The 23,907-nt window shown below is 46.2% G+C and overlaps 1 protein-coding gene across 2 annotated transcripts; it reads right to left on the reverse strand.

Moving 5' to 3' along the window:
- Positions 1 to 489: 489 nt before the first annotated feature.
- On the reverse strand, positions 490 to 23,751 carry Ethe1 (ETHE1 persulfide dioxygenase). 2 transcript variants are annotated; one of them, XM_021250838.2, is made up of 9 exons: positions 23,250 to 23,434; positions 18,173 to 18,296; positions 15,646 to 15,937; positions 14,958 to 15,102; positions 14,649 to 14,797; positions 2,107 to 2,236; positions 1,394 to 1,483; positions 898 to 1,014; positions 490 to 687 (listed from the first exon to the last, which is right to left on the reverse strand). In XM_021250838.2, exons 3-9 carry the CDS (start codon positions 15,724 to 15,726, stop codon positions 635 to 637), a joined length of 765 nt encoding a protein of 254 aa, XP_021106497.1. In that variant the 5' UTR covers positions 15,727 to 15,937; positions 18,173 to 18,296; positions 23,250 to 23,434; the 3' UTR covers positions 490 to 634. The 2 variants fall into 2 exon arrangements, with proteins under 2 accessions (XP_021106497.1, XP_004873142.1); XM_004873085.4 differs by lacking the exon at positions 15,646 to 15,937 and having other exon boundaries at positions 23,250 to 23,751.
- Positions 23,752 to 23,907: the final 156 nt, after the last annotated feature.

Below are 23,907 nucleotides of genomic sequence, written 5' to 3' on the forward strand. Positions count from 1 at the left end.
AATTACCGTCCACTTTATACTTGGGGAAACTGAGGCTGGAGGTACAAGTGTACCCCAGATCTACACTTTGTAAATGGATCACCAATTTCCTTCTCTCAAAATCCATGTGATTAATCATTAGGTGAACTGTCACAACGAGCCAGGAAGTGCCTGAGAGATATTCCAGACGATAGCAGTAATAGTGAGCTCCGATAGGATCAGCAGAGCAGCACATTCGTGGACTTATCAGATCTTCGTGGCACTCTATTATTATTATTCCCATTTTACAGATCAGGAAACTGAGGACCAGAGAGGGGAAGTAACTTACTACGGGGCTCTAAGGGGGAAGTGGTTCAAAGGTAAGACTGGGTTCTAGCTGAGGTCATAAAAATACTTGTCCGGAAATCTATAGTTGCTACTGTCTTATGAATTAGGATCTCAGCCATGTCAGCCCCCTGGGCCCTCATCCTCCCTAGCACCCCAGCTTCCCTTCAGAAAATAGAAGTCAGATTCACAGACAAAAAAAATTTATTTAAGAAGCTCAAAGAGCTGGAAGGAGTAGGGGTGGGAGAGGAGAGAGACCCAGCAATGACAGCTCCCACTTCGCCCCACCGGTGCATTCTTGACCACGGACAGGAGAATCTGACAGGACAGCTCAGGAAGGTGGGGTCTGCACTCCACAGCGCATGTTGGCTGGAACAGCAACATCTGAAAGGAAAAACCACGGATAAAACTCAAGGCCTGGGAGATCCCTGCCCTGATGAAGACCCAGAATCAAGAGAAGCTCTTTTCTGTGGAATTACAGTTCTGGTCCTGAGCCCCATCTTCCCTCAGGCCCAGCCCTCCTCCCTCAGACCCAGAGGTCCTGGCCCAGCCCTCTTCTCTGAGACCAAGGAGTTGGGTTCCCCAGGTACTTACCTATCTGCACAGGTTTGGGCAAGTTCAAGTTGTCCATCAACTTGACAAATTCCTCACAGCTGAGGGTGAGCCGAGGGTTCAAAGTCCGCTCCTCCTCCACGGTGGACACTGTAAGCCCTAGTAGCCAAGGGAAGGGAAGGAAAGTCAAGGGGCCCAGTACCTTGGGCCTCTTAAAATGACATCCTTGGGGCACCGCCCTGGGCTGGATCTAACAGGCTCTTCCCAGAATGTCCCTAAATCATTTTTCTCTTCTTGATGGGCACTATGGGAAATGCAGTTTCCTGAGCTATAAGGAAGCCCGGGGAAACCCAGGTCCCAGAGAACACTGGGATTTATGTAGTTTCTACAGCCACATGCTGCATACCCCCAAACTGAACCTTTTTGGCCAGAGGAATTTCTGGGACTTGTAGTCTCCACACCCTATGAGGATTACAGGAGTTTGCTAGCCCCTCTCCCAAGCAATGGAAGCCCCACACCTCCTTCAGCAAGGCCTCACCATGGTAATCATGAGCCGGGTAAACCAGACACTCCCCTGGAAGTGTGAAGATGTTTTTGTGGACAGAATGGTACAAGGTCTTAGCACAGCCTGGGGAAGGAAAGCTCAGAGGTTAGTGGATCACAGGACAGGAGAAGCGCCCTGGCTCTTCCCCCAAGAAAAGAATAGGAGGAGAAAATCCCTACAGCTAAACTCCTCTGCCAATCCCCACTTGTCTAGGCAGAGGGAAGAGGATTCTAGGCAGGTGGAACAGCATGTGCGCAGGACTGAGGAATGTTAAGAAGTCCACCAGTACAATGAGGCACTCAGGAAGTTAGGATGAGAGCCTGAAGTATGAGGAGGAGCACCCCCACCCCGGGGAGGCCAAGAAGGTTCTTGGCAAAGAAAGTGGACAGGCCCACCAGCTAAACTGCTCCCACATTCCCAACTCTCAGAAACAGTGTGAGACGGTAAGCATAAGTCAGTAGTTACGCCACTAGGTTTTGTGGTTATTTGTTATACATCAATAGATAACTAATATACCGTGAATGTAACCATCCTCTAACAGCTGGCCACATAAATCAAATTCCTCCCATACTCCAGCAGCTCAACTCTTTAAATCTAATACTGACCCCTTAAAAACCTAAACTCCACTCATTCATTCCCATCACCGACACTGAAAGCCCCGGCACGGCACACACTGAGGCCCTGGGCTGGGTAAAGGCGGGAGTCACCTTGCTGGAAGTCTGTTCGGCCACACCCTCGGATCAGCAGGGCATCTCCAGTGAACGCCATGCTGTGGTCATTCAGGACAAAGGTGACACAGCCCGGGGTATGGCCAGGGCTGGCCCGGGTCTCCAAGGCCTGGCAGGAGTGGGAAGTAGAGGGACAGTCACCAACCAACAAGCCTCAAGGCCTCCAGCCCGGAAGCCTCACCTCACCTGGGGTCACATTTTGATGACAAGATCAACAAGTCTGGCTTAAACTCAGTTCAAAGTTTCTGAATGATGACACCACCACAAAATTGGAACCAATAAACTGGAAAATACAGTTGTAACACACAGATAGATACACAGTAATCTATATGCTTTATATACCAACAGATCTTCCAAAGCAATAAGGAAAAGATAAGCAAGTTAAACATAAAAATAAAATAGCTAGGGATGTAGCTCAGTGGGAGAGCATGGGTTCAGCAGACATCAAGCCCTGTGTTGCAAGCAAGCCTCCAGCAGCACTATATGTAGTCACCCCAAGCTAGGAACTAACTGCAGCACAGAGCAGAGCAGAGCAGAATGGACAGGGAATGGAGGAATGGAGAGGGAATCCCTGGTGCCTGCTACCCAGTCAGGGTAAGGGCTATTTCACAAAGCTTAGGCTTCAATTCTCAGTCCAGAGGGAGGATATTTGTCTCTGGGAAAAGGCACAGTCCCAGACCCCCGGAGGGTCCCTGTGTCCACCTGTTCCTTTGCACTACTGGGGTTCAAACCCAGGGGGCGCTCTACCACTGAGCCACACCCCCTGCCCTTTCCATTTTGAGACAGGGTCTGGCTAAACTGTCTAGCCTGGCTTTGAATTTGCAATCTCCTGCCTCAGGCACCCAAGTCACTGAGATTACAGGGGTTGCCAGGCTCTTTTGGTGGTGGTGTTTTTTTAAATTCATTTAGTTTATTGGTTCATTTTAGGTATACATTATGGCATTCATCATTGGGACTGTACCTATAATGTGACATACCTTGGTTCTTATTTTTTCCCCATTTCCCTGCCCTCCCATCCACCCCTCCACCCCTCCCTATTTACAAAGACTTGGTTTCCGTTTTATCCTTCATTTCTCATATTTTTTTTCTTTCCCTTCTTTCCTTTCCCCTACCACCCCGCCCCTTCCCCTTGCCCTTTGGACGTTTTCTTCCTAGTTCACATTATCTTTTGGAAAAGGCAGGAGATGGCGAAGAAGGGCTGGGACACAGCTCTGGGAGTAGCGCCTAGCACCACGGAGACCCAGGTTCCTGCCCAGCATCAGCGCCAGAGGGGAGAGAAGGGAGGAAAAGGATGAGCTGGGGAGGGAAAGGGGGAGGGGAGGCGGAGAAGGGGAGGAAGCAGCAGCAAACAGAAAGACGTGGGCATGGAGAGCAGGTGTGGACAGAGCGAGGGAGACCACTCTTAGGTCCTGAATCTCCCCTTGGGGCTCGGGACCCCACCCAGGCGAAGGCTCCTCAGAGGCCAATAGGCCTCCTCCTCTTCTCACTGACTTTTACCTGGCTCTGATTTCCCTAAGCAGAATTAGCCCAATACTGAGGTTTGGATCTGGAGCATCCCCCAAAGGCTCCGACCCCAGTTCCTGGCACCACTGGGAGATGGTGGAAGCTCAATCTCAGGTGATCCTCCTGCCTCAGCCTCCAGAGAGGCAGAATTACAGGCTTACACCAACACACCTGGCTACTGTTTACTGTTTTCTTCAAAAGATCTGGAATGCTATCAATAGTTCTGGAGTCATTGTTCTCTAAATATTTAGGTGAATTCACTCATGGCCCTGGGGGTTTTTCTATTTTTCTGATTCTGATTGAACCCAGGGCCTTCACGCTGAGCTACACCCCCAGCCCTTTTTCTTATTTAGAGACAGACTCTAAGTCACTAAATTGCTCAGGCTGGGTTTAAACTTGAAATCCTCCTGCCTCAGCCTCCTAAGGGACTAGGACTGCAGCATTTTTCCCCCTTCTTTTACATCTTTTTTTTCTTCCTGGTCCTGGGTATTGAACCCTGGGCCTTGTGTATGACAGCCAAGTGCTCTGCCACTGAGCTACATCCTCAGCCCTTTTTATTTTATTTTGAGACAGGGTCATTTTAGGTTGCCCAAGGTGACCTTCAATTTGGAATCCTCCTGCCTCAGCCTCCTGGGTAGGTGGAATTACAGGTATGCTCCTCCATGCCCAGCATTCTTTCATAGGCTTTCTTTCATAAACTGCTATCACAATCAGATGAAAAATATTTCCATCACCTGCCAAAGTTTCCTTGTGCCCTTTTCTAATTCATACTTCTGCCACCCCACCCCAGACAATGCCTCACCTATTTTGTTATTATACATTAGTCTGCATGTTATGTAAATGAATTAGTTAAAAAAAAAAAAAAAAAAAGAGCAATCTCTGGGGCCAGATGGTGTGGGCCCTAATCTTAGATCTTTAAATAGCTGTGTGACCCCAGACAAGTTATTCCACCTCTTTGGACCTATCTGTTCATTGTAAAACGGAGATGATAACTGTACCCAGTTCACATGGCCGATATAAACTATTTCATGTACATAAAGCACCTAGAAAAATTCTCAGGATTAAAAAAAAAATTCTCAGGATACACTAAGTGCTATATAATAAAAACAATGATTTAAGGGCCAGGGATTTAGCTCAGTGGTTCCGCAGCCTGCCTGGAAAGCGCAAGGTCCCGAGTTCGATCCCCGGTACCAAAAAAAAAACCAACAACAATGATTTAAAATTTAAAAACCACTGACCTAATAGAATTACAAAGCCTCCTGGGTTCAAATTCTGGCTCACTTGGCTTGTATGATTTCCAGGCAAGTAGCTTTCTCGTGCTTCCTTATCAGTAAAATGGGGAAAATAATTTTGACCTTACAACACAGTTATGAAGGTTCAACGAGGCCCATCTGTCAGCAGGGACACAGTGGAGCCCAAGGGCCAGATTCTGCCCAAAGAACTGCTGTTCGGTGATTACTAGAAGACTAAATTTACTTCGTGACCTTAAAAACTGGGTGCTATTTCCAAAATGTGTATTTTCAGTTTCATTTTTAAAAACAGAAGAGGCTGGTTGTGGTGGCGCATGCCTGTGATCCCAGCACTCAGGAGGCTGAAGGAGGAGGACTGAGCCAAGTTTGACACCATCCTGGGCTACACAGTGCGTTCAAGGCCAGCCTGAACTGCATAGTGAGACCCTGTCTCAAAAAAGCAAAATAAATACAGAAGAATAAAGCTGAATTTCTTCCTAAACACGAATATCCAGTGTGAATTGTCCCCCATAAATGACAAAGGCACCCAAAAATTTACCATAGGCTCCCCACTCCCTGCTGCCTGCAATTCGATGTCAGCTACTATTTATTACTCTACGCTGGGCTTAGCTCTCCTGTGACACAGCTACAAGTTAGAAAGGAAGTCAGGCATCTCGACCAAAAGATAACTTGTAGCCAGGTGTGGTGCCACACAAGCTTCAGTACCAGCATTCAGGAGGCTGAGACAAGAAGATCTCGGGTTTGAGGCCAGCCTGGAACAGAATAAGACTCAGCCCCTCAATAAACACGAAGAAAAGAACAAAAACTACAGTCACATTTTACAACACAACTAGGAGGGAAGGGCATATTGCCCTGTGAAAGTAAAACCACAGCAGTGTTGAGTGCAAATGTTTTCTCCCTGGAACCAATTGTGTGGCAGCAAGTACTCTAACAACCTTCCAGGGCTGCACTGGTTTAGTCCTGGTCCTGGGATTGTACCCATTTTCCAGACGGGGAAACAGAGGCCCAGAGAGATACACAGCTTGGTGTCACAGGGAATGAAGTGGCAGACCTGCGCAGCCTCTGGGGCTCTGAAGCTTGTGGGCTCTGTATGTCAGTGCCCGGTGCCACCCTGTACTGAGACAGGGTGGGGAGTGAGGGAACAAAGTACAGCTCTGGGTCCTGAGCCACTGAGGAAAGGAGATAATTTGGGAACAGGTGACTCTAACAGAAGAGACCTGGTATCAACCCCACAGCAGGACCATCTGTTTAAACCTCGCTCCGTCACCTGGGAGCTGAAAACCTGCACGGCTAACAGCAAGGCCCTGAAGTCTGTCTGCCCAGGTTCAAATCCGAGTTACCTCAAACTCTTCCTCCCCCAAATGGCGAGGGGTACACTGTTTGAGTCTGAAGACCTTCAAGATGAAAGCTGAGAAAATTCTCAGACAGAGCTTAGCACAAGGCCTGGCGAGAAGCAAAGGCTGGATGTCTGCTATCTCATTATTATCCCACGCAAAACAATCTACAGTCTACTTCCTTTTGTAGGAAAGAGAAGTTTTAGAAGTTGAGTGATACCAGGAAGAAACAATCAAACACATCGAGAATATGAGACATCCTGTAACACAAGCCAGGTAGCTTGTAAAGTCATTGTCACGGGGCGTGGTGGCACACACACCTGTGATCCCAGCACTCTGGGAGGCTGAGGCAGGAGGACTGCAAGTTCAAGCTCAGCTTGGGCAATTTAGCATTGTAGAAGACCCTATCGCAAAATAAAAGAGGACTAGGGGCGTAGTGCGGTGTGAAGGCCCTGGTTCATTTCCTAGTACCACATACACAAAAAAACTCAGCATCATAAAGCAAAAAGGGTACAAAACTGTTCTAGATCAACAGACTAAATACACATTAAATACTAATAATAACCAAATGCAGGGAAACTTGACTGGGTCCTGGTTCCTTGAAAAGCTGTAAAAAATTACTCCTGGGACAATGGCAGACATTTGAATATGGGCTGAGTATTTACTGATGATATAAAGATCTTCTATATTTTGTTATTTTGACAAAGGTTATGTAAAGGAGTGGTTCTCAAAGTGTAGCTGGGGGAACCCTAAGGGTCCACAAGGTCAAAACTGTTTTCATAAAAGATTTCAAAAAGCCTTTTGCCTTTCCCTTTCATTCCCACAATTTGTTCAGTGGACTTTTCCAGAAGTTCCATGACTATTGATGATATCATTGCTCCAATGGCTGATGGAATGTATGCTTGCATATTCTTGTTTTTTAAAAACTGTCTCAAGGAACTAGGTGGTGACCCAGGCCTGTAATACCACACACTATGAAGCTGAGGCAGGAGGATCTCAAGTTTGATGTTACTGGATAGGGTCCAAGAAGGTTCCCAAAGCAAAGATAGAGAATTTAAATCTGCCCTATGCCCACAGAATAAGTATAGTCTCCTGTTGTGGGAAAGGAATTTTCAGAAGTAGCCAGTAAAAGGTATAAAAAGATTGATTAGGTAAGACTTTAAACCTACCCACACAGGGCTGGGGATTTAGCTCAGTGGCACCACACCTGCCTGGCAAGCACAAGGGCCTGAGGTCGTTCTGGTACCAAAAAAAAAGTACACAGACAAAGAAATGAGTGTGGACCTAAGAGAGAGAGGGCGAGAAAAAGGAATCGTAGCCTCGGCTGGTATATTTATTGGGCTTTGGGGCTGTCCCTAAAATCCATTGTCTAGGATTGTATTTTGGTGTCTGTCGGGTTTATCATTGGCTATGTTCAAATGGAAATCATTTCCATGTGTTTGAAACTGACATCTGCTGTCCCCTTAATAGGTCAGTGGCTTCCTGAGCCTGCAGTTGGAAGCAGGGAGCACACACAGGTGAAAGGCAGAGGCCCAGAGCCCAGGGTCCAGGCCTATCTTTAAAGCCCTTAGGAATTTTTCCTGGAAGGGGAAAATAAAAGCTTGAATAACTTGTAAGGTGCAGGGGTTTTTTTGTTTGTTTGTTTGTTTTTGGTACCGGGTATTGAACTCGGGACCTTGTGCTTTCGAGGCAGGTGCCGGAACCACTGAGCTAAATCCCCTGGCCCTAGGTGCAGGGTTTTTTAAAGTACAATTTTAATATTACAATTTCCCTTGCCTCCTTTCTGCTTCTCTTTATTTTTTCTATCTTACCTTCTTCAACTCCCACCTGGGCTGCTTAGCAAGACTGTCTCAAAATAAAAACTAAAACAAGATGGGGCTGTAGTGCAGGGTAAAAGCCCTGGGTTCAATTCCCAGTACAAAAAAAAAAAGTGTCAGGTTTAATTTCTAATACAGTAAGTATTGATAGATGGAACCCAAGTAAAAGCATTTTAGAGTCCTCCATAACCTTTTTCTTTTCTTTTCTGTTTTTGCATGGATGGGGATTGAACCTACAGCCTTGAATATGACAGGCAAGTCCTCTACCACTGAGCTGCCTCTCCAGATGCCCCCACCCCACCTTTTGAAATTTCGAGACAGGCTCTCACTTAGTTGCCCAGGCTGGCCTTGAACTTGTGATTCTTCTGCCTTAGTTTCCCAAGTATGTGCCTGGTGGGTCCTCCATAATTTTTAGGAGTCCAGAGATGAAAAAGTTTGAGAACTGCTGATATAGAAGAATCCTGTTGTTCTTGGGCGAAGTCTTTTGGAGTGAAATGTCTGCAATTTATTGGGGTTTTGGTTTTTTGAAGGATTTTTTTTTTCCTGGTACCAGGAATTGAACTCAGGACCTTGCACTTGTGAGGCAGGCTCGGGGCCACGGAGCTAAATCCCTGGTTCTTGTTATTTGTTTTTGAAGTGCTGGGGATTGAACACAAGACCTCCTGTGTGCCAGGTGAGCACTCTCCACTAAGCCACACTCCCACCCCCTGCAGTTGAACTTTCACTGTTTTGGGGCAGGGAAAGCGTATACAAAGTGAGAAATAAAAGGACTGTAATAAAATGTCAGGACCTGGTGACCTCGGGAAAGTGCATGAGGGTGTTAAAATCGTACCATTATTTCACTTGACTACAGATTTGGAAATGATCAAAATAAGAACCTGCAGGTGGAGGGAGAGGACACCTAACATCTTGACCAGTGGCAGCCACTGAAACTTGTTCGGTCACTTCCTGAGCTGTACAGTATTTCCACTGGGCCTCCGCGCTCTTCCGACAATTTTATTCTTCACTTCCCGGACGCATCAAGTACACTTCGCTGCTCCACAGCTGTAGCCTTTCAGTTTCCGGCAGCAGCTGAATCCACCCCCACCCCCACCCCACCCCCACCCCTGCATGCATCAGCTAAACACGCGACGGGCTCAGTCCCCAGTGCAAACACAGTTCGCTCTCTGGCCTCGCAGTTCCCACGGCCGACACTGCCGCCTGGCGGCTTCTTTTCCATTAGGTCCCCGTGTAATTCTTCCCACCGTTCAAAAGTTCCTTGTCTTGGACAGTTCACGGTCGGTGCCCTTTAAATTCTAAAATCCAAAATCTCATTTTCCATTGTAGCTAAATAAACTAAATCTCTTATCTTCCTTTATTTTGTGAAAGTTTAGGGGACACTGTGCTGACATTAAAAAATAACATGAGGCTTTTTTTCCTCCCCGCTGGCTGCCTGAGGATCTGTGGCCAACATGAATGACACAGTAACTGTCTGGGCCAGCAAGTTCATGGTTCCTGACTTGCTTCACCCCGGAAAGCAACAGTACCCAAGCCAAAAGATCACACCAGGTTTTTGTATTTGGATTCAGAACCCATTTTGGTGCAGGCAAGATAACTGGCTTTGGCATGATTTATGATTCTTTAGATTATGCAAAGAAAAAGGAACCCAAACATAGACTTCCAAGTCATGGCCTTTTTGAGAAGAAAAGGTCCTCAAGAAAACAGCAAAAGGAATGCAAGAGCAGACAAAGAAGGTTAGGAAATTTGTCTAGCAGTGAGCTGGAGACCAAAGAACAGCTGGAGGAGTGAGGATTCCGCAATGCCTGTCTGGAGTGATTGCGCGGTGTTTTCATAAGAGGACTAATAAACTATAAAAACTAAAATAAATAAAGAAAATAAAATGAGGGAACCAGGCATAGGGATGCATGCCTGTAATCCCTGCACTCAAGAGGCTGAGGCAGGAGGATCACTGCGAGTTTGAGGCCAGCCTGGGGTACCTAGTGAGTTCAGGGCCAGCCTGCACTACAAAGTGAGACTGTCTACCAAAAAAAAGAAGTAAAGTAAAATAAAAAGGGCTGGTGTTGTATTATTTCTCACTCTAGGGTCACTATATTACTGCACTAGATACACACGTATCCTCTTACTTAATCACTAACTTTAAAGTGCCTTTCTATAAGCCCCCCTCGATTTATGCATCACAAAAGTCCAGGAAGGAATTAAAGGAAAACCACCAAAAGGAATGTGCACATAGGCAAAAGTGCCCGGTTAGAGCCAAAGACAGCCAGAGAGCTGACAGCCAGACTGTGACAAGTTCCAGGTACCCACATGGAAAGGGCCAGGCATTTAGCTCAGTGGTTCTGCCACCTGCCTCAAAAGTGTAAGGTCCTGAGTTCGATCCCCGGTACCAAACCAAACCAAACAAAAAAAAACCCACATGAAGGGAAGGGTCACAGGCCCTAATGAAAGAAGCCAGGAACAAGGCTCAGGGGTATTATCCATCTTTCCGGAGCCTCCTGCTCCCTCTTCGGGCAGCTTACTGTCTTCTGCTTTTCCCTCCTTATAAATAAATCATCTTCCTTATTTAAACTCCATCCCTTTAATTCATTATTGGTACTGAGGTTTTTTGTTGTTTTTTTTTCTTTTTGGTACTGGGGATTGAACTTGGTGCTGAGTTTTTGATCCTGGGGCTGCTCGCTCCACCCCGGTTGCCCCACAGGGACAAAGCTCACGATAAAGGCCCTGGATCAACTCCCCAGTGCTGAAAATAAAAAAAAATCCATGAGGGGCTGGGGATGGGTGCAGCTCTGTGCTAGGGTGCTTGCTTGGCCTCCCTGAGGCCCTGGGTTTGATAAAAATTAAGAAATATGTAACATGAGGCTGTGGCATAGTTAGTGGTAGAGCACTTGTCCAGCATGTGTGAGGCCCTGTGTTCAATCCCCAGGGCAGCCAAAAGAAAAAGGATAGATTGAGGTCTATGCAATGAAATGTTTTTCAACTTTTTTGTGTGCTTGAATTTTTTTAATATAATTTTAGGGGGAAAAAAAGACTTGTTCCAAATTCAAATAAGGTATTTAATTTCAAATAGGAGGGAGAACTGAAACTACATGTGGGTCACATTGGGATCACCTCTGGAGCTCTGAAAACATATTAATTCCCTTTGTCAACCCTAACACTTAAAGGACCTCTAAATTGGGGCCTGAGTTGTTGATACTTTGAGCAGCACCCCTTGAAGTCATCATATTTAACAGGCAAAGCCTAATTTTATCTGCCAGCTACCATAGGAGCTGAAATGTTCGATTTTCAGCCAATGCTTATTAAAAAAGAAAATTCAGGGGCCAGGGATTTAACTCAGTGGTTTCGCTGCCTGCCGCGCAAGCGCAAGGACCCAAGTTTAATCCCTGGTACCAAAAGAAAATTCATTCTATAATGAAACCATTCATTCAAATTTGGTCCACCTTGAGTGTAAAATGTATAACCAGTTCAGAAAACTATTTGGCATAATGCTGTGAGTTGATAATTGTTTTTTGTTGGGGCAGTTTGTATATTTTGGTTAAGCAAGGCACTGGAATATGGATCAAAATCATAAAATAATTTGCCATTTTAAAAATATATATACATATATACAAATACATATGTTCCTGTAGTTCCAACTACTCAGGAGGGTGAGACAGGAGGATCATGTGAGCCCAGGAGTTTGAGACTAGCTGGGGCAACTCAGTAAGACAGTGTCTCTTTTTTTGGGAGGGTACCGGAGATTGAACTCAGGACCTTTTGCTTGCAAGGCAGGCAGCGGAACCACTGAGCTAAATCCCTGGCCCAACAGTGTCTCTTCCAAATGGTTTTTATTTTTTGGTACCAGGGATCGAACTCAAGTCCTTGCACTTATGCACCAGGCGACGAAACCACTGAGCTAAATCCCCAGCCCTAGTGTCTCTTAATAAAACAAAACAAACAAACAAAAACAAGTCAACTGTCTGGCAATTTCTGCTAACGTTAAATACATGGCATCTGTCTGACCCAGCAAGTCCAACTTCTTGGCATTCAGGGCAAGAGATTCACACGACAATCTTCATGACAGCATTATTCATACTGCCCAAAAACTAGGAACACCCATCACTAGAATGGATAAATAAACCAGTGTATTTGTGCAATGGCATGCTCTGTGCTGGAAGCTGATAAGCTACAGCCAATGGAACAAATTTGGCCTGTCAAATGTTTTTGTAAGGCTGGTGAGCTGAGAGTGATTTTTACACTTTTTCATGATTGGAAAAAATAATCATCATAATAATATTTTTTTCAGCCACGCATGGTGGTGCATGCCTGTAACCTCAGCACTCAGGAAGCTAAAGCAGTAAAACTGCAGCAAGTTCAAGGCCAGCCTGAACTACATAGCGACACCCTGTCTCAAAATAATAATACTTCTGGGCCGGGGATTTAGTTCAGTGGTTCTGCCACCTGCCTTGCAAGCGCAAGGTCCCAAGTTCAATCCCCGGTACCAAAATGTATGTGTGCATATATATATATATATATATATATATATATATATATATATATATATATATTTTTTTTTTTGGCACATGAAAACTATCTAAAATTCCAATTTCTCTCTCTCTCTCTCTCTGTCTCTCTCTCTGTCTCTGTCTCTCTTGTTTTGAGGTACTAGGGATTGAACCCAGGCCCTTTGCACTGAACTACATCCTCAGCAGTGAGACAGCGTCTCACTAACTCACTAAGTTCCCCAGGTCGGGCTTGAATTTAGGTTCTTCCTGCCTCAGCATCCCAGAGTTCTGAGATTACAGGCCTGTGCAACCAGGCCCAGCTGAAATTCAAATTTTAGAGACCATAAATACAGTTACATCAGAACACTGCCATACCTGTTCTATGCATGGTCTGTGGATGCTTTCACACTATAATTGGAGAACCCAATGATCACAACAAAAATCTCCTGGCCTGTAAAATATAGTATTTACTATCTGGTCCTTTACTGAAAATGTTTGCCAAATCCCACTATATAACAAAGAGAAGGAAAGAACTGTAACTATGAACACAACATAGAGTGCAAGAAGCCAAACACAGACGCAGGCGCCACTGTATAATTCTTCCTCAGAAGGCCCAGAACACGAAGAACTATCTGTGGTTACATAAGTCGCAAGAAGGGTCCCTTGCAGAGGCGTGAGCAGCCAGGAGGAGGGGTGAATGACATCCTGTATCTGGATATGGGTGGCTGGCGCTCAACCATACACACGTGTGAAAACGTACCAAGCAGCACGTATCGCCTGCGCACTTTTCCCCTTATCATATGTATGCTACAATTTAACTTTTAGAAGTAGAGACAGGAAAAAATACAGTAACAGGGAGAAAAAAATGGACCTGTCTCCAAATACTGATCAAGAATTTAGACAAAAGGGCTGGGGATTTAGCTCAGTGGCGCCGCACCTGCCTCGAAAGCTCAAGGTCCTGAGTTCAATCCCTGGTACAGCAAAAAAAGAAAAGAATTTAGACAAAAGGCCAGCCTGGGGTATACAGTGAGTTCAGGACCAGCCTAAACTACATAGGGAGACTCTGTCTCAAAAAAACCAAAGCAGGGCTGGGGATTTAGCTCAGTGGTTCTGCCACCTGCCTTGCAGGCGTTAGGACCCCTGTTCGATCTGCCGTACCAAAAAAAAAAACAAAGTAGTTTGGAGGTGGGGTGGTGCTTGTCTTAACACAAATCCCAATCATTTCCAATCCTTTTAAGGCTCCTCTCAAATCCAAGATATGCCTGTTAGCACCTACTATGTACAACATACAAAAATATTCAAAGTAGTTTTTACCTGTTTCCAAGAAAAACCTTGAAATGGTCTGCAACTGTTGCAGCTAAACTGGATCCCACACATAGCCCTCATTTCTTCTAAATGCTCTTCTCTAAATAAACTCTCCATTCAGCAAAACTCAATAACTTGCAGGCCCAGACCTTACCCAATCACCAGAATTCTGTCCCTAAAGTTAGCTAAATTGTATCTTTAGCAATTCTGATTAGAAAAAAGCTGTCCATGGTTTCCTCCCTGAGTATAATCCCCCCCCAACACACACACAGTGCCCAGGGGTGAAATTCTGGCTGAGACCTGCTGATTAGGACTGTGGCAAAGACACCCTAGGAGGAGACAGGAACCTTCAGACCCTTCCTGGGTGAGGCAACAGCTGGGCTGGGACTAGGGTGCAGCTCTAAGGCCCAATATTTAAGGAAGTTCCAGCTTACAGACTCTGACCCTGCACACAGGTAACCCTATGAGTGCCACCTTAAATATTATGTGCCCTGCCCCTCCCACCTTGCCACAGTCCAGGCCCTGGTCCAAGGGATGCGGCTTCCTCACTACCCTTAGCCCTGGTCTTGGAATCCCAGCCCCCAATCAACTTTTATGGCAAGGCCAGGCCAAAGGGGCCTTAGGAAAGTCCATAAATGTTGACTTAAGGGGCTCGGCCAGAGACACACCTGTCAAGAGCCTGCTGCCCAGTGCCCCACCTGGGTTTCCAGTGCCTTCCTCCCAGAAAAGTGAGCTCAAGGGTCAGGAACCTAGGTCCTCTCCTAGAACCCTCTTCCCTTAAGCTGAAGGAGTCTAGGCCACCACCCTCTCCTGGGGAGCCATCCAGCAACTCACAAAGTGTCCAAAGCGGATAGAGTCGCCATCCTCAATGTGTAAATCAGCCTGGGCCCCACTGCAGCGCGAGATGACAGACTGGCAGCCGGGAAGCAGGGATCGGAGCACCCCTGAGCCAGTGATGTGGTCTGCATGGCAGTGGGTATTCACTGGGAGAGAGGAGGGCAGGTCAGGAGGGCACAGAAAGGACACAGCATTCCCAGGCCCAGCCTCCTCCTCCTCAGACCCAGGGCTCTGGGCCTCCAGTTTCCCACTGCATTTTCTCTGTGTCCCAGTCTCCCTCAGACCCAAGAGTGGTCTCAAACTGACCAGCATAGAGCAGCCGCAGCCCCAGCTCCTTGACCAACTGGGCGTCCCGAGGAGCTGTCTCCAGCACCGGGTCGATCAGAACGGCCTCTCCGGTCTCTCTGTCACCCAGCAGGTAGGTGTAGGTGCAGCTCTTGGGTTCAAACATCTAGAAGGGGATGGGGCACAGGTGACTGCCATCCCCAGGAACCGAGTCCAGGGCTCCACTCCATCGCTTCCTGATATCCAAAAACAGAAACCCCAACCCCTCTTTCCCCTAGAGTGAAGAGTCTAGGGGCCCCACCTTCCCACCTTCTTCCATCAGAACTAAGGTATCCCAACTTTCTTTGGGGTGTGTGTGTGTCTCTATGTAGTCCAGGTTGGCCTCGAACTCATCCTCCTGCCTCGGCCTCCAGAGTGCTGGGATTACAGGCAGGCGCAGCACGACCGACCGGCGTGGAATCTCAACTGATACTTTAAAATTTAAGGTGCTCAATACCCTCTCTCATAACGTACCTAGGAATTCTGCCACAAGCCTAAAATCCCTTAATCGCTCTCCCTTAAGGGACCCAGAAATCCAACCCCAAGCCCACCCCCTTTCTGCAGCATCCAGGCGTGGGACCCCCGGTCTCGACCTTCAAGGACCGAGGGGTTCCGCCCTCCCACCGCCCAGGGCCCAGTAATTCCATTTCCCGGTCCAACCACCTCGCACCTGCCGCAGGAGGACCGGGACTCCAGACCGGCTGCGCTGGCTCAGCTGCCGCCTAGCGACCCTCAGAGCCACGCCTGCCATCGCCGCCGCCGCTGGGCCCGGACTGAGCCCGCCAAGCACGCGCCCGAGCCGGCGCCCAGGGCAGATGGGGGTGGGGGCAGGGGCGGGGCCTGCCTTAAAGGAGCCTCGGCACCGGCGCGGCCGAGGGTGGGTGCGCTGGTCAGGGCTGGGGTGTTGACAAGGTGTCAGAGACCAAGGGAGACGTCGAGCGACTCAGGGGCCCTTTGAGACCCTGAGGAACAAAGAACACAGAGACAACTCAGGGAGACTCAGGAACACACAGAGATGGGGGGGGCATAGGGCCCCCAGATGCTCATGGTTCTGGGGCATTTCATAGTAAAAGTGGGTGTCAGGCAGTTATTGTGAGAAAGAAAAAGGTGCTGGGTTCAAGGTCATGGTGCGTTGAGGGACTGTTGGCTACGTGCCTGGTTATCAGAACAATACTTCATCCCCCTACAATTCATCCAAAAATTCCTTAAGCACCCTAACAAATGTTTCTTTTTCTTCCCAGGAAGTAATCTTTTCCATATGTCATCAATGTATATGACATATAAAATTTATTTATACACATATAAATAATTTTGCATTCTTTCTTGCAACTTGGGCTGAGGAGCATTTGTCTTTTGTTGAGATGTGAACCTCTAAAAACAGCTTTTGCTTATTCACACCAAGGACCCAGAGCCAAGAAATCCTCAAGCCATGCAGTCACACAGTTTGATCTTTGAAATCATCAAGAGTGAGACTATGACATTCCCGGCTCAGGCTGTTACTCAGGGATAGGGCCCTTGCCTAAGGAAGTTCTGGGTTCCATCTCAAGATGGAGTGGGGTACCATTCTTGTCCAGGAGTTCTAAATCACTTGTCACACATACTCTTAAGTGAAATAAATCGGACACACATGTTTAAATACCACGTTTTCCGGTGTGAGAAACCAAAATTTGAAATAAGGACCAAAATGTATAACAGATATTGAGAAATGGGAAGAAATTGTTCAAATGAAAAGGAGAATGAGGGAGGGTGTAGGGGGAAAGAAAAAAGAATGAGGAAAAAATGGAAACAAAGCTTTTGTAAATAAGAAGGGGAAGAAGGGTTGGAGGGAGAGGAGGGGAATCAAAAAAGAAAAGCAAGATATATCGTGTACAGGTACAAATTTCCTACGATGAATGTTATTATGTATATCTAAAATGTACCAATTTTTAAAAATCAGGCCAGGGATTTAGCTCAGCGGTTTCATCGCCTGCTGCGCAAGCTCAAGGTCCCAAGTTCAATCCCTGGTACCAAAAAAACCCCACAAAAAAACACTTGTCACAGTGAAGCTCCCTCAATTTCCATCGTAGGTACAGAGCTGAGGGAGTTCTAGCAATAACAGTCTACCTTTATCCCCCGCCAGTACTGGGGAAATGAACCCAGGACCTTTGCACTGTGCTACATCCACCATCATTCTTCATTTTTCATTTTGAGACAAGGTCTTGCTAAGTCACTATGTAGCCCAGGCTAGGCTCAAATCTGTGATCCTCCTGCCTCAGCCTCCCAGAGTTCATGGCTTACAGGCCTGTGCCACCAAACCTCTACCTTTATTTTAACTCTGGAGTTCCCAGGCCCTAGAGGGATCCTCAGAACATACCACACATTACTCCCTCTTCACAGCTCTGCTTTGCTTTGAGACTAACCTGCTTCACTAAATTTCATGCAAAAGCCACCAAGTCTTCGGTGAGCCCCTCTCACCCTGTGTTTGGAGAGCCAGCCAGGGGTTCCTCTATGGTCCTCTCCCCTAAACTATGGCAAGTCAGTAAAATCCAACTTTGCCGGGTGGTGGTATAATCCCAGTACTTGGGAGGCTAAGGCAGGAGGATTGCAGGATCTCTCCATAGATAAAACCAAACCCAGTTTTCCAGGCTCCTGGTGCATTTCTGGTGGCCTTCATTGGAGGAAAAACTCAGAGAGCCACTCAGAGACAAGGGAGATGACAGGCAGAGATAGGGAAGGAGACCCAAAGAGCCACTCACAGGTAAAGGGGAGGAGGGGATGACACAGGATTCCTACACAGAAATGGAGTCACAAGATACCCTTGGAGATTCCGGAGGATGCTGAGAGATGGGAAGAGGTGCTGGTAGATCAGAACAGGGAGTACTGTGGAGAGAGGCACAGAACAGACAGCAGGAGAGGAGAGAACCCGGTGGAAAGAAACACTTGGAGCCAAGAGTGCGTGGCTCATTTATTCCAGCCACAAAGTCCCCTGCACAGCTGGGCCAGGCTGGGTGATGCTGGGCCCCAGGGCTCAGTCTCCAGTTAGGGACATAAGGCAGAAAGGTGGAGACATTGGGAGGTGCAGGGACTGGGGGAGCTCAGAGAAGGGAGAAGCCAGGGAAAAGGGGACCCTCACCACCACTTTACTGTGAGGGCCCCCACACAGACCTCCTGGTCCTCCCTCCTTTCCTTATGTGTTCACAGGATTCTAGGCCACTTACCTGACCCTGGAAGGGCTTCCGGGATTTCTGTAGGCTCAGCTGTGAGACATCCTAAGCATTAGAAACCTTGGCTTCATCTTTCTGGGCTGAAAACTTGCTTTTTTCTGGGCCTCAGTGTTCTCTTCTGTAAAACAAGGCTGCAAATAGTTCCTTCCTCCTCCACGAAGACCCAGTGAGTTTGCACCTTAGCCTGCAAGTGTGCCTGGCACAGCACAAGCTCAGTGGGCCCTGGCCATGGTGACTTCTCGGTCCTACACGCATTCCTCCCCTTCCCTCTCCACTCAGTCCATCTCCTGGCCCCAGTTGGGCTCCTTTTCCATCACCACACCTTTCCCAGTCTAGAGGCTGCAGAGCAACAGTGCAAAGAGCCTGGACTTCAGGGCCAGCCTGCAGGGTTCAAATCCTGGCTCCGCTGTTCTTGGCTGGGGCCTGGCTGCGTGACCTTAGGCTCCCAACTTTCCCCTTCATGCCTCAGTTTTTTCTTCTGTTCAAGAACAGCAGTGTAGCACTTCCTCTTAATAAATTGCTGTGATTAAATAATTAATACATGTAAGGACAGTTTCTAGTACAGAAGTACTTATTAAATGCTAGCAATTAAATTGTAATTAATATATAAGTGGCCTCACTGGTTTTCTGGCTTCTGCTTGCCTCCTGAAGATCCATTTTTCAGGTGGCAACCAGAGGGTGCCTTTTTAAATGGCAATGGAGGGCTGGGCGTGGTACTGCACAGTGAGCTCAAGGCTAGCCTGACTACACAGTGAGACCTTGTCTCAAAAAACCAAAAAAAAAGCTGGGCTTGGTGATGCATGTCTGTAATCTGAGAACTTGGGTTTAGAAGGCTGAGGCAGGAGGATCGCTGCAAGGTTAAGGGCAGCCTGGACTACATAGTGAGACCTTGTCTCAAAATAAAAAACAATCAAAAAGGGAGGGAAAAAGGTATTGATGGCACCATGGAGAAACTCAAACCCTGATGATGGTAGGCAGGTACACATTAGTGAGCCTGAGGGACTAAGGAGTTCCAAAATAGCATGTTTTGCCAAGTTATGGTTAAATGAAGAAACAAAGAGCTTGGTGCATAATACATATATAATCATTCATTAGGTCTCAGACCCAAAGCGATCCTACAGAGCACAATAACATTTTAGGGTTATACATTATGCACATTCAGTATGACACAGAACTGTCTCTTTTCAGAAAAAGGCACACAGCATACCTGGGTGCCATAACCCAGGTCCCAGTGATACCAGAAAAGGCAACAATGTTTAAAGAATATGTGGGCTTAAACTGAAAGCTTTCCCTCTAAAATAAGGAAAAAGGCAAGAATGTCTACTATCGCCACTCCTGTTCAATATACTCAAAACATTAGCCAGGGCAATCAGGCAACAGAAAAAGATGAAATCAAATTATCATTATTTGAGGATGATATGATCCTTTATGTAGAAGATCCAAAAAATTCCAACAAAAGACTTCTGAAATCAGTAACCAAATTCAGCAATGTGGCAGGATACAAAATCAACATGCAAAAATCAATAGGAAAACAATTCCATTCTCAATAGCATCAAGAACAATTAAATACTTAGGAATTAACCTAACCAAGGAAATAAGAGATCTCCACATCTGTAGATGTATAGTTTACATCTATAGGTGAAAACTATAAAACCTGAAAAATGAGACTGAAGAAGTTATCAGAAAATGGAAAGATAGGCCTTGTTCCTGGATAGCAGAACCAATATTGTCAAAATGGCCATACTTCCAAAACTGACACACAGATTTAATGCAATCTTAATCAAAATGCCAGCAACATTTCTCACAGAACTAAAGAAAACAATATTAAAATTCATATGGAACAAAAAAGATCCAGAATAGAAAAAGCAATCCTAGGCAACAGTAGCAAGATAGGAGACATCACAATACCTGGCTTCAAGTTATACTACAAAGTTACAGTGATAAAAACAGCATGGTGTTGGCAGAAAAATAGACATGTATATCAACAGAACAGAAAATGCAGAAATAACTCAGACATAGTCAGCCATCTGATCTTCCACAAAGGGGCCAAAAACATACACTGGAGGAAGACAGCCTCTAACAGATGGTGCTGGGAAACTGGCTATCCACATGCAGATTGAATCTAAACCCAGATCTCTTACCATGTACTTAACTAAAATCAAAATGGATAGAGATGTAAACATTAAAACAGATACACTTAACCTGATGGAAGAAAAAACAGGTAAAACTCTTGAAGACATAGGGATAGGCAAGGATTTTCTGAACAGAACTCCAATTACACAAGAAATAACATCAAGAGTCGACAAGTGAGATTATATTAAATTGACAATCTTCTCCACAGCAAAGGAAACAACCAACAAAGTGAAGACAAGCTACAGAATGGGAAAATTTTTTTTCCAGCTATACCTAAAACAGAGGGCTAATATCTAGAATATATAAAAAAACTCTAAAAAAATCAGAGCCCCCCCCCCATAAAAGACCCAATCAAAATAATGGACCACAAAAATGAACAGACATCTTTCTTTTTTTTGGTACCAGGGATCTAACTCAGGACCTTGCACTTGCAGTGAAGGTGTGGCACCACTGAGCTAAATCCCCAGTCCCTGACACTTCTCAAAAGAAGAAATACAAATCCCCAATAAGTAGATGAAAAAATGTTCAACGTCTCTGGCCATTAGAAAAATGCAAATTGGGCCGGGAATTTAGCTCAGTGGTTCCGCCACCTGCCTTGCAAGCACAAGGACTCAAGTTTGATCCCTGGTACCAAAAAAAAAATGCAAATTAAAACAACACTGAGATTTCAGCTTACTCCAGAAAGAATGGCAATCACCAGGAACTCAATTAATGCTGACATGGCTGTGATGAAAAGGGAATCCTTCTACATTGCTGGTGGGAATGTAAATTAGTACAACCATTATGGAAATCAGAATTGAGATTCCTCAAAAAACTAAAAATAGAAATTTCACTGGATCCAGCTATTCCCTTTCTAGATATCTTCCTGAACAAGTTAAAGTCATATTACAGTGATACAGGGATACCTATGTTTATAGCAGCATAATTTTTCTTTTTGAGACAGCATCTCATTATGTAGCTCAGGCTGGCCTCAAACTTGGAGTGATCCTCCTGTTTCAGCCTCCTGAGTGCTGGGATTACAGGTGTGTACCACCATGCCTGGCCAGCAGCATAATTCATAACAGCTAAAGCTGGGAAGCAATCTATATGTCCATCAACAGCCAAATGGATAAAGAAAATGTGACACCTGTACAAAATGGAATACTACTCTGCTATAAAGAATAGTAAATTTTTTTAAAAGAATAGTAAATTTGGTTGGGTGTGGTGGTGCACACCAGTAATCCCAGCACTCAGGAGGCTGAGGCAGGAGGATCACTATGTGTTCAAGGCCATCCTGGGCTGCATAGTGAGTTCAAAGCCAAGTTGAACTATATAGTGAGTCCCTGTCTCAAAAAACTAAAAATTGGGCCGGGGATTTAGCTCAGTGGTGCCGAGGCTGCCTCTCAAGCACAAGGTCCTGAGTTCCATCCCCAGTACCAAAAAAAAAAAATTAAGATATGTCATGTACATGTACCGACTACCCACAATGAATGTAATATGTAATCACTATGAGTTGTAAACATGAACAAAAAAGAAGAAAATGAGGGAAGGGGACCTAGAGATGGAAGGAGGGAGGAGGAAGGAAAAGAGAAAGGGAATAAAAAGAATCAAGATATGTTAAGTACATGTACCTACTCCCTAAGATGGATGTAAATATTATGTACTCCAAACTTGTACCGATAAAGTTAACTAAAAAATAAAGACCACCTGGTCTTGTGCTGAGACCTGATGTAGATTAAAATTTTTTCTTTCATAAGTTTCTTACATGATTAAGGCCCCTGAGGGAACACTGAGCATCTAAAAGGGACAGGGAAGACATTTTGGAATTCCAAAGTAACATGGAAGAAAAATGGCAATAAACATCATAATCACTTCCCCGAGGGCTAGGGATGTAGCTCAGCTGCACTGTGCCTGCCTTGCAAGCCAAGGTCCTGAGTTCAATCCCCAGTACTGAAGAAAAAAAAAAATCATTTCCCTGAACCCCAGAAGCAATTCTTGGGTGTGTAAGAAGGTATCTAGACTTCCACTCCAGATGCCTACATGCCACTACCCACATTCTCACTTGAAGGCATAAATCTTTAAACCTAAACCAGTTCATGACACTTTCTGTTTCTCTGATCCCCTAATTTTTTTTCCTGTGCTGGGGATGGAACCCAGGGCATAGTAGGCAATGCTCCACCACTAACCTACACCCCCAGCCCCATTTCGTGTTTAAACTCCTGGTTTCATACTCTGCTTAGGCCCCTCCGAGCTAAGCTCCTTCACCTCAAGCTGTGCATTCTCCCCATCATTCTCTCTGTCTACCACAGAGGGCTTCCTGCTGTTAATTCTTTCAAGGATTTATTCAACAAATTCATTGAATATTTACTATGTGCTAAGCCCTGTTCTGGATTCTGGGAACAGAGAGATAAACAAGGTAGGCAAGTTGTCTATCATAACTGAGCACAGTCTAAGAAGACAGGTGTATGGTGGTAAGAGGGAGGGGACAACACCGGAATGAAGGGAAGAGGGCTCCATAAGAAATGGTGAGAAAAAACCCCCAAAACGGTGAGAGGCAAAGAGGCTATGGTAGCATCTGAGTTGAGACATGAGGAGCAGCTCAGGCAAAGAGAAGGAGGAAAGCTACTGGGGAAAGAGGGAACAGCTAAGGGCAATGCCCTATGGCTCACAGGAGACCTGGAAGGAAGGCTAGAGTCTGCAGCATTGCAAGACAGGAAAGGAGAGATCCCCTAACACAGTACGGTCTTTCTTGAGGTCTGTTTATTTCATGCCTGTCAAGTTGTTCCTGGGACAACTTGACCGAATCAGGCCAAGTTCCATGGCCAACAAAAACAAAAATATTGATAACATTCATTGAGCACTCCGGCCATTCTGTATTCTAAATATTTTCCATTGATTATTGAATTTAATCCCAAGAACCCTCTATGTTATATATGAGGAAACAGAAAAATGAAGTCACCTGGCCAAGGTCACACCGCTAGAGTGGAAAGCAGTTACTCCAGGCGTTCTGGCTCCAGAATCCAAATAACCCATCAAATAACTCCGACGGCTCTCAGACATCGCCCGACCATGTGGATTATCAGGCTGGAGACCCACCGTTCGGAGTCGGCTTTTATAGGAACATCATGGTCATTCCAGCACTTGTACGGTCACTGCCTGGGAAGAATGCTCAGCCGCGTGCCTTCCCAGCCTGGTCGCCTGGACCACCCTGGCCAGGGAGAGGAGATAGCTTGGGGTGCTGAGAATCTTGGATCACAATGGGAAGGGTGCCGGGGCGTTAGGCAAACACGATGTCTTTTATTGGGGGCCAACTCGCTCTCCTATCTTGGAGAAGAAAGACTTTTCTGCAAGTGCCCGGAGGGCTGGAACTGGCAGCAAATTTCGAAACTGCCGCAGAGACGGAATTGAGGATCGCTGTGAAAGAAGGGGATTAATAAAGAGGGCTGCACGTGGTGGGAGCTGTCTCAGGGATCTCCAAGCGCAGGTGGTCCACTTTTGTCCGACCTGCGCTTGACTCCACTCAGCCACCGTAGGCCCCGCAGCCGCGGTGCGCTTTCCCGCGTTCCTTCGGCCGCAGCTTCGTGCTCGCTCGGGAACTCAGCCGCCCAGCGCTCCCA

The sequence above is a fragment of the Heterocephalus glaber genome, unplaced genomic scaffold (genome assembly GCF_053883595.1).
Source record: "Heterocephalus glaber isolate CG9 unplaced genomic scaffold, H.glaber_assembly_v1.0 deba00001744, whole genome shotgun sequence".
NCBI lineage: Eukaryota > Metazoa > Chordata > Mammalia > Rodentia > Bathyergidae > Heterocephalus > Heterocephalus glaber.

Coding starts and splice junctions, on each gene's coding strand:
- Ethe1 (XM_021250838.2), bottom strand. CDS start 15,726: ATGGCAGGCGTGGCTCTGAGGGTCGCTAGGCGGCAGCTGAGCCAGCGC. Junction 14,798..14,957: donor GCTGCGGCTGCTCTATGCTG/GTCAGTTTGAGA, acceptor CCTCTCTCCCAG/TGAATACCCACTGCCATGCA. Junction 1,015..1,393: donor CCCGGCTCATGATTACCATG/GTGAGGCCTTGC, acceptor CTTGGCTACTAG/GGCTTACAGTGTCCACCGTG.